This window comes from Trypanosoma cruzi, genomic scaffold (assembly GCF_000209065.1).
Source record: "Trypanosoma cruzi strain CL Brener 1047053516605 genomic scaffold, whole genome shotgun sequence".
In the NCBI taxonomy this organism is placed as follows: Eukaryota; Euglenozoa; class Kinetoplastea; order Trypanosomatida; family Trypanosomatidae; genus Trypanosoma; species Trypanosoma cruzi.
Window position 1 is genome coordinate 46565 of NW_001849331.1, and position 16576 is coordinate 63140.

Genomic DNA, 16576 nt, shown 5'->3' on the forward strand with positions numbered 1-16576 from the left:
CGAGTGTGTGTGCGGGCGGTGCACGGCTCTCTCTCCCTCACACTCACGCGGCCACCACCGCAGCAGCAGCCGCACACGCAACAGGAAGAAGAAGCAAAAGAGGGGAGGTGGTGTGGGACACCGCGGTGCTGCTGTCACTGTCGCCAACCTTTTACATTATCTCCAGTTTGGCGTTTTTCTGTCGCCGCAGCATCCGGAGTTTGAGCATCCTCGGTTGTCTTCGTCCCTGTGGATTCTTCCTCCTCAAAAGGGGAAAATTCTTCGCTTGTAGATGGCTCAGCTTCTTGTTCTTGACTGCCAGTTGATGTACTCTGCGCCGTAGCTTCTGTAGAGGCAGGATATTCCTTATTTTCCTTTTGTAGTTCGGGTATGTTCGTGGATGTATCCGTGCTTTGGCCTTCATTGGTCATTTGTTCCGGAGTTAACATTTCATTTTGGGTTTTGTGCTCCGGCGGTACTTTATTTGGCACTGTCGTTTGAACCTGTTCACTGCTTTCTGATTTTGTACCTGGACCCTCTAATAAGTCTCCTTTTCTGGGGGCCTTTGGATCCTCGTTTCCAATATCTTGTACTCCCAGTGGGGACTGACCTTCTCCACCCGTATTGTTCTCGCCAACACCTTCACCCTTTTCTGAGGCAGAAATGTGTGGCTGAGGCGCTGATGGCGGTTGCAACTGCCGTTTTGTTTCTTCGTCTTCTCTTTCTCGTTGTGGCTGCGGCTGCCGTTGCGATTGTGACTGTTGCGGTATTGGCTGCGGATGCGGTGACACATTTGATTGCGATTGTAGCGGCTGTATTCCTTCTTGTTCTTCTTTTTTTAATTTCAGGTTTGTTTTTTCATTTCCTGGAGCATCTTCCACAGGTTCTTCCAAATTCTCTGAAGGGCCCCCATCTTTTTTATCCTCTCTGGAAAGAACATCCTGTTGATCGGTGTTAACTTTTTTTCCTTCCAAAGATTTTCCTGTAGATGTTCCTGTAGCCTGATTAACATTGAGCACATCTATTCTTAAATCTGAGGCGTCTGGAACTGGCTCTGAATTTCCAGCAGGCTCCACCGCACTTCTACCACCATTCCCTTTTCCAGCAGCAACCCCAGAATCCGCCACCTCGTCACATCTACCGCCGACACCGCACCACAGCACGCAGAGGGCACACACCAGCAGCACACGGCCAGTCATCATCATCGCCATCACTCCTGTCAGTTACGTGTAGCCTTCAGCACAAACTAACAACACGTCAACGCAAAGCAAGAATAAATACAAGGAGAGAGAAAAAAAAACAGTAAAAAACACCAGCGGGCCGCACACGCACCTCCGTCGCAGCAACTGTCGCACACACGCACAAGAAACAGCACATCAGTGAAGGCACCAGCAGGACGCAGAGCACACGGCCAGTCATCATCACAAACAGCGTAGCCACTTAACGCTTTGGAGCCAACCTGCAAGAGCATGTGAAATCAAAAAGCGACACGGCCGCTACATCACGCACAGCCACCGCACAGTAGCAAATGGCAACAGCAGAAGCAGAGAACAAACCACAAAAGACAGATAGAATCAGCACGATTGCAAAACTCACATAATATCCTGCAGACCAAAAGTTTAAGAACCAAGCAAAAATTTTGAAAAAAGATGACAAACCCAAGACTCCAGTGCGCATGCACCTATCCTCAAATGTGTGTCCACGTACGGCTCCGCTGCGAATGCATATGAGTGTGGGATGCCTTCAACGAAACAGAAGTGAAGAACAAAGCGGAGCACACATGAGGGCAGCGGAAGAAAACAAAGCAAAACACAATCATCATAATTACTCTTACTTCATACATCGCACCACAGTAGACGTACACATGTCCCCGTGGCTGAGTGCTGGCACGCACAGCCAACGCTCCCTTTTACCCCACAGCGGTGTACGCCAGCGCGGATACGGCGAGCAGGAGCGGGGCACACACCCACGCAGAGCTGCTGAGGCTGCCGTCGATTTCGCGAAGACGTGACGGTGCGCGGGTGGTCGTCGTGGTTGACGCCTCTGTCGTAGCGGCCCTCATCGTGGTAGGCATCGTATTTGATGTCTGTTCCTCAATTGAGTTCTCTGGCGCAGCAGCTTCATAGTTGGTTCCATTTTTGTGTCGGAATTACGTGGTGTCTTTCCCGTACTTGCAGTATCTTTTCCCTTCAACGCAGGGGAGTTCTTACTTGGTGCTGGCGCAGCAACCGGGAGAGTTGTTCCTCCTGGCATGCCTAATGGACCTGTTGCTTTTGTCGTATCATGATTCGTACTTACTTCCCTTGGTGGAGAGGGCGGTAAACCGTGTCCACTTGTTTGCTGTTCCTTCCTGGAAACGGTTTCTTCGTGCACCGTAATGGAATCACTTAGTGACTGTTCCGTTTCATCCTCCAAACGTGTTCCGTCTCGCGTGCCAGACTCAGTGGATCAGTCATGCGTAAGTGTCGCACCTATTCCTTCAGGAAACAAAAGACGATAGACTGGAGTTTTCATTATCGTCAGCTTTATTTTTGCCTGCATTCTTTGGGCCACCCTCGGTTTGTTTCCTTGGCAAAGGAAGAAGTGGACTGGGGCTTGCAACATCTTCTTCACCTGCTGTCACGCACACGGACGTGCAGCAGCAGCACGAGAGCGCAAGGAACTGCACGGCGCACACCACACGGAGCCGCACCGTCACCGTCACCATCGCAGTCATCATCGCCCGTATTGGAGTCGCTGGTGTCAGTCAGCCGATCGGTGAGACGGAAAAGAAAAGAATGGAACGAGAGGGAGAGGGACGGAGCACAGCGGATACAGCGAGAGAGCGCAGACAACATGAGGAGAGGGCAGCAGGCCCAGCCGCACAGTTCACACACCACGAGACGGCATCCACGCAAGGAAGGCACACAACGCCAGCAGCCACCCACCATGCAGGAGGAGAGGACATCCACCACCATCTCCCCCAGCTCATTCCCGCAGCCCCAGGGAAATGGCCAAAACCCCGCGGCCACCACACAACGCACACGGAGCAAGCGAACCCTCATCCATCCATGACGCGGCACAAAAATTTCCTGCCATCCCGCCCTCAATGGGACACGGAGCCCAACTCAGCGCAGTCACACGCGGTGCATCACACCCGCAGGAAAATAGACTCGGGGTGCGCGCTCCCTCTCTCCCTCCTCCTCATGGCCACGGAAGAAGACAACAGCCGCCACACGCAACTGCCAGCATGCACTACAAAAGGTGCATTCAAATCCACTGCAATGTGCATCTTGTGTGTGTGTGTGTGGTTGTGTGTGCCTGCAGAAACACAAAGCAAAGAAGTGGAAAAGAGGGAGCAGAGTATGTGGAGAGACGCACAAAAATGTACGGCGGAGACGCATAACGGAAACAACAAGAAGACCGCTCAAACTCATGATTGCACTGCAGCCCAAGCAGTGGCAATTCACAAAATATTTATTGAAAACAAAAAACGTCCCCTTCGTCTTATATAAACCCCACCACACAAAATAATTATAAATAAAAAAGAAATCGTCCATTACTGCTCCACACAAATTTTAAAACAAGAAGAAAAATCGCCTGGCAATCGTGTGGCCACACCAAACCGTCTGTATGTATTTTGCCCACAAAAGAAATTTAAAAAGATGGTTACGTGTGCTTCAACCGTCTGACCCTCCATGTGTCCGCACACCATTTATATTTCATGGGGTCATCTGCGTGTTGCTGCTCCCCTCAGCCCTCTCATCGGCGTGTGAGTGCGGCCCGCAGAGCACAGTCACTCGTGTGTGTGTGGGGACTGAGAGAAGCACGCAGACATGACGGGAGTCGCGTCTCTCCATCGGGAGAGTGAGCGCAGCAAAAGAAAAAGAAAAATCATCAGGAGGGGAGAGAAATGCTCACGAGGCCGACACCGAAGGGTGCGCCACCGCATGAAATAAACACGCAAAGCAAAAACAAATCCTTAAATAAAAACACGGCGGCAGTGTGTGGCTGTGTGTGTGTGGCGCTGCGGGTGTCTGCCCGCCCTGGCCGCAAGAAAACAAAACAAAACAAGAGGGAAAGAAATGTGTGCTCCGCCCCACAGGCCCTCGCCGCACGCCCACACGTCACGGCTCCCTCAGCGCGCCGTTCGTCGCGGCCCCTCCTCATGCGTGCAGCAGGCGAGGCGCACAGGGCCGTCGTCATGAGCGTGTCGGTGGGTGTGCGAGTGGAGCAGTTGGGCGGGAAACACACGGCACCCCTCACAGGAAGAGTGCAGCTAGAAGCAATTTAAAAAGGGGGAAGAGTAGAAAAGAAAAAACGTCCACAGTGATTGCCCCCAAAAGCAAAAGAAAAGGGAATGAGGGAAATGAGAGAAAAGAAACAATAAAAAGTAAAAACAAAAACAAAACGCAAAGCAAACAGGGAATAAAATAAATGTTATTTGAAAAGGGAAATAAATTATCACGTGTATTTTTGTGCTCGGGATGCCGCAGGTGTCCCACGCGGCAGCCAGTCACTCCTCACAGAGCCGCAAACACCCACAGTCCCAACAGAAGAAGCAGCGATGGCAGCACTCCGCTCCCACTCACAGTGCCGGCATCGCTGTTATTCCCCTGCGACACATTTCCAAGGCTGCTGCTGAGTGCCGCAGCCTTTACTTCGCCGTCCTGTGCATGGATGTCCTCCCGTTTCTGCTCATCCGTCCCTCCCACCGTCTCCCCATTCTCAACAGAGTGCGCACCAACCTCAGGTGTCACTGCGGCTCCATCGTGCGCCATGATTTCAGCGGTAGGGGCATTTGTATCTGCTGTGGCGGGAGTGCCCACTGACGGTTGTTGTGTTCCATCTCCCTGCACCGTGTCTCCAGTTTCGGCGTACACCGTTTGAACTCCCTCGGACGAAGAATCAACATCCACATTTGAATGTCCTTCGGGAGGTGTTCCCGACGCTGACTGGTTATCGGATTCTTTGGCTGCTGGGAAAGTCGTGGCAGTAGATGCCGCTGACGTGGATAAACCGCCACTCCCCGCATTTTCACTTTTCCTTAACAGTTCCTGTTCAGTCTGCTGTTGCCCGCCAAGACTAGACGGAGTTCCGGTTTCCAGCGTAGCTGGTTTAATTGCCTCTGGTGGAGGAGTACCCTTCTTCACTGTTTTTGTATCTTTTGCTTTTGAAATAGAAAGTTTTGCGTTAAGCGCACTAATCTCATCGTCATTCAACGGGCGGTTGTACAGCAGGACGTTCGTCACGGTCACAGACACGTCTTGGACCTCTGAGTCGGCTTTTGCACCTCCATCCCCTCCAATGTAGAAGTGGGAGATCTTTTTATCTTTCGTATTTTTCAAATCACATTGTGCATCTCCCGATACAGGCTGACCATCGACGTACGCGGAGCCTTGGTTGCCATTTCGTAGCAAAATTATCACGTGTTGTTTTTTCGCCTCCCAATCGCGGCTTTGATGCTTGGGGGTTTCGTCACTGCACAGCACCTGCCACTTCTTTTCTTTGTTGTACGAAAGTTCAAAAATTTTTTTTTCTCCTTCACCGTCCAGACGCGCACCCATCAAAGGAATGTGGGTATCTCCCTCCTCCGGCACACCGTCGATGGACACCGTCGCCACAAGAGTGAAGTTGTAGTTCGCAAAGTGGTACAGCTGATTCTCCCCCTGACTGCCAACGGGCCACTCCGCCCACGTTCCCCGGAACATCACACCATCGGAAGTCTTTGTTGCCCCTGTCTCCCCTCCATGCAATGTTGCCCCATCTTTCTTCTTTACTGTGGCGTTCACCCCGAGGTACTCGTCCCTCCATGTGTTACCAGAGAAGTTGCCGGACAAAAAGCCAACCAGCCCATCCGTGATCTTAACAGTAGGACTGCAGGCATTGTCAGGTGAGATACTCTCCACAGCACTTTCAGAAGAGCACAGCTTGGAGACAATGTCGTCCACTGTCTTCCACGTCGCCAGCACCTCCTTCACCCGCTGCAGCTGCTCAGTCAGGACCACAGACCAAAGACTGTGTGAAGGTTTTCCTTCACCACCCTTCTTCTTCTCGTAAAGTACAATAAGCTCATCCTTCTTATCTCCACTTCCAGCACTTTTGTACAACAGGGAGCTGGCGGCAACGTCATCATCACCGGATACCGACCCAATATCAACAATGTGCGTGTTGTCCGTCAGCCAAAGATGGAGTTCACCCTTTCCATTGCCTTTTTTACTGTCCTCCTCGGAATATACCGGCAGAGTGACAAGCATCACATTTCTGTTATCTTCAACACCGTCAATCGTCGCCGTGATGAACCCGCTTCTAACGGCCTTCACTTCTTCGCCCCGTTTGTTGCCCCACACGCGCGAGAGTGTCCCGAGTGCCTCCGTCCACGACTCCCCCTTGTCACCGGACTCGTACACCCTGCGGCGGCCATCATCACACGCAGTCATCATCATGAGTTTTTTGTCCTCCCACTCCACGACGGAGGGATCACTGCAGCCACCGTCAGGAACCTCCTTCGACAGCTTCCAACTCTTAGTGTCCTTCAAGGTGTATATGAGCAGCGAAACGACCTTTTCATCGTTTTGTGCTTCACTCTTCTTCGTGCCTTCCACTGGGAACAAGAGAGTTCTGTCTTTCGTCTCAATACCCGATCCACCGCCGCCAATCAGCCGTGACCAAGATTGTCGTTCGCCAACAGAAATCCGCGAGACATCGCCATTATCTTTCCATTTGATTCTTTTGCCACCACTACTTTCAGCACTGACTTCCCCTTTCACCAGCAATAATCCCCAGTCATTTGCTCCGCTATTCTCACCAGCAGCTGTCTGGCTGTATTTCCCAACAAGCATGTAAATATCATTTCCATGCACAACCGTTGTTGGTCGGCTCACATCCACTTCCTTCTTTGGGTCTTCGGAACCCTCTTCCTCCAAAACTTTTGTCTTATCTTTGGCTCCATTTGACACTTCCATTGGTTTGTCAGCATTATCTTTCGTGAGTAGTTGCGATGCAATGCCAGTGAAAATGTTTGCATCACTCTTTTTGCACTGCGCCTCGGCAACGGCAAATACGTCAGTCCCCACTTTTAGAAGGCCGGGAGCACCCAACGACTCCACAGTTACACCCTCCTCATCCTTGACGTCCTTCCATTTATAATTTGGACCAGATAACTGCTCCGCAGCTTCCGCAGCACCACCAGTGTTGCAGCACATCATCACAACAAGGAGGAGCAGCACCGCAGAGCAGAAGAGATGCCGGGACATGTTGGGCCTCTGCGGCTCACTCTCTCTTCCTCCCCTCCTCCTTCCGCTGGATCCGGTCACGCGGCGACGGTTGTGTGTGCGGGGTGTCTTGACAGCTGCAGCAACACGTGAGAGCATATAAATATGTGTGTGTGTGCGGTGTGTGTGTTGTTGGTCTTTCAGAGCCTTCGAATTTCACGGTAGCGATTAGCGTTTAGCCTTACTTCCTTTCCTTTTTGTGTGTGAGAAAGAGAGAAAATTTAAAAAAGTGAAACAGTGAACACCACCACCCCTCCACAGTGAGTGGCACCATCATCCCCACCGCAGTCACTCCCAACAACAACAACTCACGCACAGACACACGGAACGAGACGGAAGAACAGTGCACCGGGAACACACAGCGACTGCCATCAACAGCAGTAAAAGCCACAGCGGGTGTGATATTCGTCACGCGTCAGCACACACAGAGAGCAACGCCCATAGACGCTGCCGCCAGTCGTTTTACTGTTGTCTCTCCCCGCAACATCCATCGCACAACGCCCCGCACAGCCGGAGAATCCTTCGTCGCTGTATGAACAGCGGGAGGAACACGTCGGCACGTGCAGCTGCTGGGTGAGAATCCATGCGCACTTATCCCAGGCACCCTCAATGCCACGCCACATCAGTCAACTGCTGCACGTCGCCAACACCACAACCGCAGCAAGTCCAAGGGACGCACGACGAGCTCACGCCCTCCTCTCCGCAAGAGCCGCCACAGCCAAATTGTGTGAAAAATGGCATGTGCATGTGTGTGTGTATGTTTGTCAGCGCCTATAATTGCAGAGCAGCTGTGCGCCACAACAGAGTCAGAAGAAAGCAACGGCAGAGAGAGGCAGATAGCACACACGCAAATTACTCATATCATCACACACAAACACACACACGCAGCCCGCGGAATGGGTGCTCTCAACCACAAAACAATGAAAAACAATAAAACAAAAAGCCGAAGCGTGGGACGACCAGCGCACACACTCTCATTGCTCCCGTAAAGCAAAACACACACACAGGGAGAGAGAGAGAGAGGTCGCCCACTCAATGCAATAAAAACAAAACAGAAACAGTTACGGTGCTCCGCCCATGCAGCCAGGCAGGACGGCAGCGGTGCGTGTCGTGCAAAAGAGAGCACCAACGGGCCTGCATGGGTGTGCATGCATATATACAATGGGCACATTATGTGTGTGCTTCGTGGGATGAGGTGAGGGCGAGAGTCCATGCAAGGGGACACACACACACAGAGAGTGGGTGAAAGACGAGTGTGTGTGCGGGCGGTGCATGGCTCTTTCTCCCTCACTCTCACGCGGCCACCGCAGCCGCAGCCGCCGCACACGAAACAGATGGAATCAGTGCGATTGCAGAACTCGCACACCGTCCTGAAAACCACAAGATTAAAAAGGAAAAAAAAAAACAACAAAAAATTAAAAAATTAAAAAAGAAAAGAAAAAAAAAAAGAACAAACAAACACAAGACTCCAGTGTACTTGCACATGAGTGTGTCTGGGTTGCGTTCAACGTGACGGATGTGGAGAAGCAACGCGGTGCACACAGCAGGGCAGCGTAAGCAAATGAAGCAAAACACAACCATTACTTTCTATTATTATTTACATCGGACCACAGTAGAGATGCACATGTCCCCGTGATTGAGTGCTGGCACGCACAGCCCGCATACACCTCTTCAGCCCACAGTGGTGTACGCCAGCGCGGATACACCGAGCAGCAGCGGGGCACACACCCACGCAGAGCTGCTGAGGCTGCCGTCGATTTCGCGAAGAGGTGACGGTGCGCGGGTGGTCGTCGTGGTTGGCGCCTCTGTAGTCGTAGTAGTGGTGGTAGTCGTGGTCGTCGTCGTTGTTGGCGCCTCTGTATTCATGGCCGTAATACTTAGTGCCTTTGTTGTAGTGGTTGTTATCGTTGTTGGTGCCTGTGTTGTGGTCGTTGTCGTAGTCGTCTCGGCAGGATCTTCGGCTTCCTGACTTGCTTCTTCTGCGGATTGTCCTGTGCTGATTTCTGGTCCTGGAGTACCGTCAGGACCATGATTTTGTAACGTGTTAGACACGTCACCTGATTCCCGACCTGCAGCGGTCAAGGCTGTTCCCGCTCCGGCATCTCTTCCCAGGTCCGCAACGGACCCATTACCTAACGACCCTGGCTGACTTGTCCCCTGTGTTAGTGCCACCGATGGAGGGGACTGTGGTCTCGCGGCGACAGCTGCCTTAACTTCAGTATGCTCAGTAGACTCTGCCGCGCACACGTACGGGCAGCAGCACAGGACGAGCAGCAACAGGGCGCACAGCAGACGGCACGTCATCATCGTGAGTGTGGTCGTTCAGTGGTGTGGAGCTGATCTGCACAGTGAGGGACATGGAGAGCAACAGGGGAGACGAGAGGTGCGGCAGACACACACCGAGGGCACACCACATGAGGAGAGAGCAGCAGCCAGGCATGCACCGTACGCCGCACACACAGCCCTGCCGCAGCACCAACACACAGATGGAAGAGAGAGAAGCAAACAGGAGCGGCACACAAGGCTCCACCGCATGCACATACGGCGAGAGCGGTCCGTCGTGTCTGCACTCCTCACGGAGGGTACGCACAAACACACGAGAAAAGCAAAGTAACAATAATAAAAAGAATAATCTCTGCACACCGCGTGAATTCGTTTTCCACGGGAAGTGCAGCCAATATTCATCAGAAGAACAATCTATTTTCCACTAGCCTTCTCTCCCCTCCAGCACACACCATTTCATGCAGGCCCGGCCACCATCGCAGCCGCGGCCGCACAATTGACACGAAGATGCCAAAGATTAGAGTTGTTGTGGAAGCCCGCGGTGCTACTGTCACAGTCGGCAGTGGGCCGCTCCTCCCCATCATCTCGTCATATCCCCGGCGGTGCTGCAGAGCGGGTGCAGCGGCAATACACCCAATGGCGCAGTACATCAGCAGCAACACCAGCAATGGAAGTGGCGGCGTGGCATGGCGAGGCTGGCGCATGGCCTGAGAAAAATGCATTTCTTGGTTTCGTGTGAGCAGCAGCAGTAGCAGTGCAGCGTGGCTGCGGGAGGCGGGAGACAAAGGAAAAAGAGAAAGAAAAAAAATAAAACGATTTAGTGCCAGTGGTGCGTCAGGATGCGGCACACGCAGCGGAGTAACAGGAGACCACAGAGGCGGCCATACACACCGCGTGCGCACCGACTCCATCAATGGGAGAAACCGTCAACCCGTCGTCGACTGAGCGTCCATCACCGTCGCACACATTCCTTATCGGCCGCAACGCTCCCTGCACGCGGAGTTTTTGGTCTGCTTCCCTCGTGGTGTTGCAGTATTTGTGTGACCGTCCACCAACCTGCCACCACTTGCACAGCGTCAGTTCCAGGTGCAGGAGCATCGCACAGCGCTCTCTCTTTCTCTCCCAGCTGCTCATATCATACGGCATCACCGCACGGCAGCCTCATCGTGATGCGCAGCCCTGAAGCGGGGGTGCAAATATATTTTTACTCTTTCTCTCAGGATTCTCAAAAACAAGCGTAACGGCATTGCAATCGTCATGACTGTTTCTCCCCGTGCTGCCACTGACCGGGAGACTACTGTGAACGCACTGCGTGGGAGTCACCGTTTTCGCCGTTGCTCTCTTCAGCGGCCCACGAACACACCGGCCGTTCCAACACGGTGGATATGAGCGTTGCCAAATACGGCCACAAGCACCAACACACCAACCCCCACAATGCCCTCCGTGACCATCCGCAGCGTGCGTGCGTGCGTTCTAAGACTTCACACCACTCCACAGCGTCTGCGTTATGCCTTGTGTGCATGTGCTTGTGTGTTTGGCAGCGCCTATGCTCACAAAGAAAAAAAGACTGATTGCGTGGGGAGAAACAAAGAACAGGAGGATAGCACACACACAAATTACTCATATCATCACACACACACACACACACACACACACGCAGGCCGCGGAATGGGTGCTCTCAACCACAAAACAATGAAAAACAAAACAAAAAGCCGAAGCGTGGGACGACCAGCGCACACACTCTCATTGCTCCCGTAAAGCAAAACACACACACAGGGAGAGAGAGAGAGAGAGGTCACCCACTCAATGCAATAAAAACAAAACAGAAACAGTTACGGTGCTCCGCCCATGCAGCCAGGCAGGACGGCAGCGGTGCGTGTCGTGCAAAAGAGAGCACCAACGGGCCTGCATGGGTGTGCATGCATATATACAATGGGCACATTATGTGTGTGCTTCGTGGGATGAGGTGAGGGCGAGAGTCCATGCAAGGGGACACACACACACAGAGAGTGGGTGAAAGACGAGTGTGTGTGCGGGCGGTGCATGGCTCTTTCTCCCTCACTCTCACGCGGCCACCGCAGCCGCAGCCGCCGCACACGAAACAGATGGAATCAGTGCGATTGCAGAACTCGCACACCGTCCTGAAAACCACAAGATTAAAAAGGAAAAAAAAAACAACAAAAAATTAAAAAATTAAAAAAGAAAAGAAAAAAAAAAAGAACAAACAAACACAAGACTCCAGTGTACTTGCACATGAGTGTGTCTGGGTTGCGTTCAACGTGACGGATGTGGAGAAGCAACGCGGTGCACACAGCAGGGCAGCGTAAGCAAATGAAGCAAAACACAATCATTACTTTCTATTATTATTTACATCGGACCACAGTGGACATGCACACAAATCCCCGTGGTTGAGTGCTGGCACGCACAGCCCGCATACACCTCTTCAGCCCACAGTGGTGTACGCCAGCGCGGATACACCGAGCAGCAGCGGGGCACACACCCACGCAGAGCTGCTGAGGCTGCCGTCGATTTCGCGAAGAGGTGACGGTGCGCGGGTGGTCGTCGTGGTTGGCGCCTCTGTAGTCGTAGTAGTGGTGGTAGTCGTGGTCGTCGTCGTTGTTGGCGCCTCTGTATTCATGGCCGTAATACTTAGTGCCTTTGTTGTAGTGGTTGTTATCGTTGTTGGTGCCTGTGTTGTGGTCGTTGTCGTAGTCGTCTCGGCAGGATCTTCGGCTTCCTGACTTGCTTCTTCTGCGGATTGTCCTGTGCTGATTTCTGGTCCTGGAGTACCGTCAGGACCATGATTTTGTAACGTGTTAGACACGTCACCTGATTCCCGACCTGCAGCGGTCAAGGCTGTTCCCGCTCCGGCATCTCTTCCCAGGTCCGCAACGGACCCATTACCTAACGACCCTGGCTGACTTGTCCCCTGTGTTAGTGCCACCGATGGAGGGGACTGTGGTCTCGCGGCGACAGCTGCCTTAGCTTCAGTATGCTCAGTAGACTCTGCCGCGCACACGTACGGGCAGCAGCACAGGACGAGCAGCAACAGGGCGCACAGCAGACGGCACGTCATCATCGTGAGTGTGGTCGTTCAGTGGTGTGGAGCTGATCTGCACAGTGAGGGACATGGAGAGCAACAGGGGAGACGAGAGGTGCGGCAGACACACACACAGAGGGCACACCACATGAGGAGAGGACAGCGGCCAGGCATGCACCGTACGCCGCAAACCACGCACGACACACACTCCAATCCACGGCAACAGGCACACACCCACACAGCCCTGCCGCAGCACCAACACACAGATGGAAGAGAGAGAAGCAAACAGGAGCGGCATACAAGGCTCCACCGCATGCACATACGGCGAGAGCGGTCCGTCGTGTCTGCACTCCTCACGGAGGGTACGCACACACACAAGAGAAAAGCAAAGTAACAATAATAAAAAAAGCAAAGTAAAAATAATAAAAAGAATAATCTCTGCACACCGCGTGAATTCGTTTTCCACGGGAAGTGCAGCCAATATTCATCAGAAGAACAATCTATTTTCCACTAGCCTTCTCTCCCCTCCAGCACACACCATTTCATGCAGGCCCGGCCACCATCGCAGCCGCGGCTGCACAATTGACACGAAGATGCCAAAGATTAGAGTTGTTGTGGAAGCCCGCGGTGCTACTGTCACAGTCGGCAGTGGGCCGCTCCTCCCCATCATCTCGTCATATCCCCGGCGGTGCTGCAGAGCGGGTGCAGCGGCAATACACCCAATGGTGCAGTAAATCAGCAGCAACACCAGCAATGGAAGTGGCGGCGTGGCATGGCGAGGCTGGCGCATGGCCTGAGGTAAATGCATTTCTTGGTTTCGTGTGAGCAGCAGCAGTAGCAGTGCAGCGTGGCTGCGGGAGGCGGGAGACAAAGGAAAAAGAGAAAGAAAAAAAATAAAACGATTTAGTGCCAGTGGTGCGTCAGGATGCGGCACACGCAGCGGAGTAACAGGAGACCACAGAGGCGGCCATACACACCGCGTGCGCACCAACTCCAACAATGGGAGAAACCGTCAACCCGTCGTCGACTGAGCGTCCATCATCGTCGCACACATTTCTTATCGGCCGCAACGCTCCCTGCACGCGGAGTGTTTCGTCTGCTTCCCTCGTGGTGTCGCAGTGTTTGTGTGACCGTCCACCAACCTTCCACCACTTGCACAGCGTCAGTTCCGGGTGCAGGAGCATCGCACAGCGCTCTCTCTTTCTCTCCCAGCTGCTCATATCATACGGCATCACCGCACGGCAGCCCCATCGTGATGCGCAGCCCTGAAGCGGGGGTGCAAAGCGTCGTGTGTGCAAATATATTTTTACTCTTTCTCTCAGGATTCTCAAAAAAAAGCGTGACGGCATTGCAACTGTCATGACTGTTTCTCCCCGCACTGCCACTGACCGGGAGACTACTGTGAACGCACTGCGTGGGAGTCACCGTTTTCGCCGTTGCTCTCTTCAGCGGCCCACGAACACACCGGCCGTTCCAACACGGTGGATATGAGCGTTGCTAAATACAGCCACAAGCACCAACACACCAACCCCCACAGTGCCCTCCGTGACCATCCGCAGCGTGCGTGCGTGCGTTCTAAGACTTCACACCACGTCACAGCGTCTGCGTTATGCCTTGTGTGCATGTGCTTGTATGTTTGGCAGCGCCGATACCTGCAGAGCAGCTGTGCGCCACAAGAGAGTCAGAAGAAAGCAACGGCAGAGAAGAGCGGATAGCACACACGCAAATTACTCATATCATCACACACACACGCAACCCGCAGGATGGGTGCTCTCAACCACAAAACAATGAAAAACAAAACAAAAAGCCGAGGCGTGGGACGACCAGCGCACACACTCTCATTGCTCCCGTAAAGCAAAACACACACACAGGGAGAGAGAGAGAGAGAGAGGTCGCCCACTCAATGCAATAAAAACAAAACAGAAACAGTTACGGTGCTCCGCCCATGCAGCCAGGCAGGACGGCAGCGGTGCGTGTGGTGCAAAAGAGAGCACCAACGGGCCTGCATGGGTGTGCATGCAATATATACAATGGGCACATTATGTGTGTGCTTCGTGGGATGAGGTGAGGGCGAGAGTCCATGCAAGGGGACACACACAAAGAGAGAAGGACGAGTGTGTGTGCGGGCGGTGCACGGCTCTCTCTCCCTCACTCTCACGCGGCCACCACAGCAGCGGCCGCAACAACAAAAAGAAGAAGCAAAAGAGGGGAGGTGGTGTGGAAGACCGCGGTGCTGCCGTCACTGTCGCCAGTCGTCGCCGTTGTATTTTTCGTGGCTGTGGCTTCGACTGGTGTTTCCTTTGGATTGGCTTCTTTATTTTCATTTTGTTTTTCTTCTCGTGTCCCTGCACCATCGGCTGCTGGATCATCGTCGTCAGGCGTTTGAGTGCCTTTGGATTTCGTATTATTCGATGCTCCCTCCGCACCAGATGGTAAAAGTGGCTGCTCTTCACTGCCTGCTGATAATTTTTTTGTGGCGCCGTTATCATCTTTCTTCTTTTTCTGCTCTTCTTCTTCCTCCTCGTCTTTCACGTCGTCATCCTTATCTTCTTCATCGTCCTCCTCTGCTTCCTCTTCTTTCTTGTCAACCACCTTCTCATCTTTTTTCGTTTTCTCCTCTTCTTGTTGCTTATCATCCTCCTCTTCTTTCTCTTGTCCCGTTTCTTCGTTTTTTTTTTCCGTCCCTGCCGTTGGTGTTTCCGCTCCTGGTAATTTCGTTGCCGCCCCAGCTCCGGGTAATTCTGTTACCGATAGTCCTGCTGCTTGTGACTCTACCGGTTCACCGCTTTGGCCACTTTCTCCAGCGCCACCAGCGTTGTTGTTAACACTCTGATGATTATTGCCATTACCAGACTTAATGTCTTGAGGAGCTTGAGGTGTTTCAGAACATCCACCACCGCCGGCACCGCACCACAGCACGCAGAGGGCACACACCAGCAGCACACGGCCAGTCATCATCATCGCCATCATCACTCCTGTCACTTGCGTGCAGCCTTCAGCACAAACTAACAACACGTCAACGCAGAGCGAAAGCAACAAGGAGAGACAAGTCACACAGCCACGCACCGTCCCATCCAGCAATGAGAGACAAGCATCACCGCAACAGCAACAATTAGCTGAGCGCCGTTCAACAACAATCAAAACAAAAAACAAAAAAATTAATCCTCGCCGTGCACCGTTCCTCACACCCCCACAGTCACCATTGCTGTTGTTCTCTCTCCTCAGTCCCTCACAGGCACGCCACGCTCACTTCAACACGCGCCCCTCCAGCACAGGCCTCGGGATCGTCGGGCCCTCCCAGCACACGCAGTCCGTCATGCACTCCCGCTGCGCCGCAACGTACGCCACCTCCTCCCTCAGTCCAGCAGCTCCGTGTACTCCACGTCCTCACAATCGCCGGCATGCCCCGGCCACGCACAACACACACAGCGCCACAACGTCGTGCCGCCACTTCTCCCCAATCATGAGCACAACGCCCAACGCGTACTGGCGCACGTGCCGCATGCGCTGCAACCACACGCGGATCAGCCTCACCGTCACGCACTGCATCTCGTTGTCCTTGTGGTTGGAGCAGACCCTCCCATCCTCTCAATCCACGGCCTCGGTGCTGCAAGAGGCTGCCGTGAGGTGCCACCTTTGTGGAGGACCTCAATGTGCAAAAACAACTGCCACCCTCATACATCTCCACTCCCTCCACCCACCCGCACAGAAGGACGGTGTCATGGGGAAGAGAAGCCCGCCGCACAACACATACAAGAGGGCAAATGCAATAGTAACGCCATCCACTTCGCACCGTAGTAAAGTGCCATGCGCACAGCACACACACGGCGGCAACGAACGGGACGCATCCAACTCCACAGCGCTGCGCTTTACTTCTCCCTTCCCCGGCGGACTGTCGTCCCACACTCACAGTGAGGCACGGGGCACACCATCCGCTCCCCTCCAAGTGCACTCAGCAGGCCGGCGCCCAGTCACCCCCGTGCCATCGCAATGGGGGAACACAAACAATCGTCGTCGCGGA

General features: G+C 53.3%; 8 protein-coding genes and 2 pseudogenes across 8 annotated transcripts, besides 11 other annotated features; all 10 read right to left on the reverse strand.

Annotated features, from left to right (window-relative positions):
- Window positions 1–929: a sequence feature (heterozygous, non-Esmeraldo-like haplotype).
- Window positions 42–1190, reverse strand: Tc00.1047053508013.10 (annotated as a pseudogene).
- Window positions 930–16576: a sequence feature (areas not merged during assembly with more than two copies in the genome that could not be assigned to a particular haplotype).
- On the reverse strand, window positions 1889–2698 carry Tc00.1047053508013.24 (annotated as a pseudogene).
- Window positions 3486–3506: a sequence feature (AT_rich).
- Window positions 4299–4380: a sequence feature (A-rich).
- Tc00.1047053508013.40 (trans-sialidase, putative) lies at window positions 4482–7331 on the reverse strand (the record flags this gene model as incomplete). The annotated part of the gene is made up of 1 exon (XM_803546.1): window positions 4482–7331. One exon carries the CDS (start codon window positions 7329–7331, stop codon window positions 4482–4484), a length of 2850 nt encoding a protein of 949 aa, XP_808639.1.
- Window positions 8620–8691: a sequence feature (A-rich).
- Window positions 8904–9539, reverse strand: Tc00.1047053508013.50 (mucin TcMUCII, putative; the record flags this gene model as incomplete). The annotated part of the gene is made up of 1 exon (XM_803547.1): window positions 8904–9539. One exon carries the CDS (start codon window positions 9537–9539, stop codon window positions 8904–8906), a length of 636 nt encoding a protein of 211 aa, XP_808640.1.
- Window positions 9016–9177: a microsatellite.
- Window positions 9917–10426, reverse strand: Tc00.1047053508013.60 (uncharacterized protein; the record flags this gene model as incomplete). The annotated part of the gene is made up of 1 exon (XM_803548.1): window positions 9917–10426. One exon carries the CDS (start codon window positions 10424–10426, stop codon window positions 9917–9919), a length of 510 nt encoding a protein of 169 aa, XP_808641.1.
- Window positions 11145–11174: a microsatellite.
- Window positions 11674–11744: a sequence feature (A-rich).
- On the reverse strand, window positions 11959–12594 carry Tc00.1047053508013.70 (mucin TcMUCII, putative; the record flags this gene model as incomplete). Its single annotated transcript, XM_803549.1, has 1 exon — window positions 11959–12594. One exon carries the CDS (start codon window positions 12592–12594, stop codon window positions 11959–11961), a length of 636 nt encoding a protein of 211 aa, XP_808642.1.
- Window positions 12071–12232: a microsatellite.
- Window positions 12937–12990: a sequence feature (A-rich).
- On the reverse strand, window positions 13043–13363 carry Tc00.1047053508013.80 (uncharacterized protein; the record flags this gene model as incomplete). The annotated part of the gene is made up of 1 exon (XM_803550.1): window positions 13043–13363. One exon carries the CDS (start codon window positions 13361–13363, stop codon window positions 13043–13045), a length of 321 nt encoding a protein of 106 aa, XP_808643.1.
- Window positions 13476–13916, reverse strand: Tc00.1047053508013.90 (uncharacterized protein; the record flags this gene model as incomplete). Its single annotated transcript, XM_803551.1, has 1 exon — window positions 13476–13916. The coding sequence occupies one exon, from the start codon at window positions 13914–13916 to the stop codon at window positions 13476–13478; it is 441 nt and encodes a 146-aa protein (XP_808644.1).
- On the reverse strand, window positions 14710–15525 carry Tc00.1047053508013.110 (mucin-associated surface protein (MASP), putative; the record flags this gene model as incomplete). Its single annotated transcript, XM_803552.1, has 1 exon — window positions 14710–15525. The coding sequence occupies one exon, from the start codon at window positions 15523–15525 to the stop codon at window positions 14710–14712; it is 816 nt and encodes a 271-aa protein (XP_808645.1).
- Window positions 15047–15134: a sequence feature (CT-rich).
- Window positions 15785–16237, reverse strand: Tc00.1047053508013.120 (elongation factor 1-alpha (EF-1-alpha), putative; the record flags this gene model as incomplete). The annotated part of the gene is made up of 1 exon (XM_803553.1): window positions 15785–16237. One exon carries the CDS (start codon window positions 16235–16237, stop codon window positions 15785–15787), a length of 453 nt encoding a protein of 150 aa, XP_808646.1.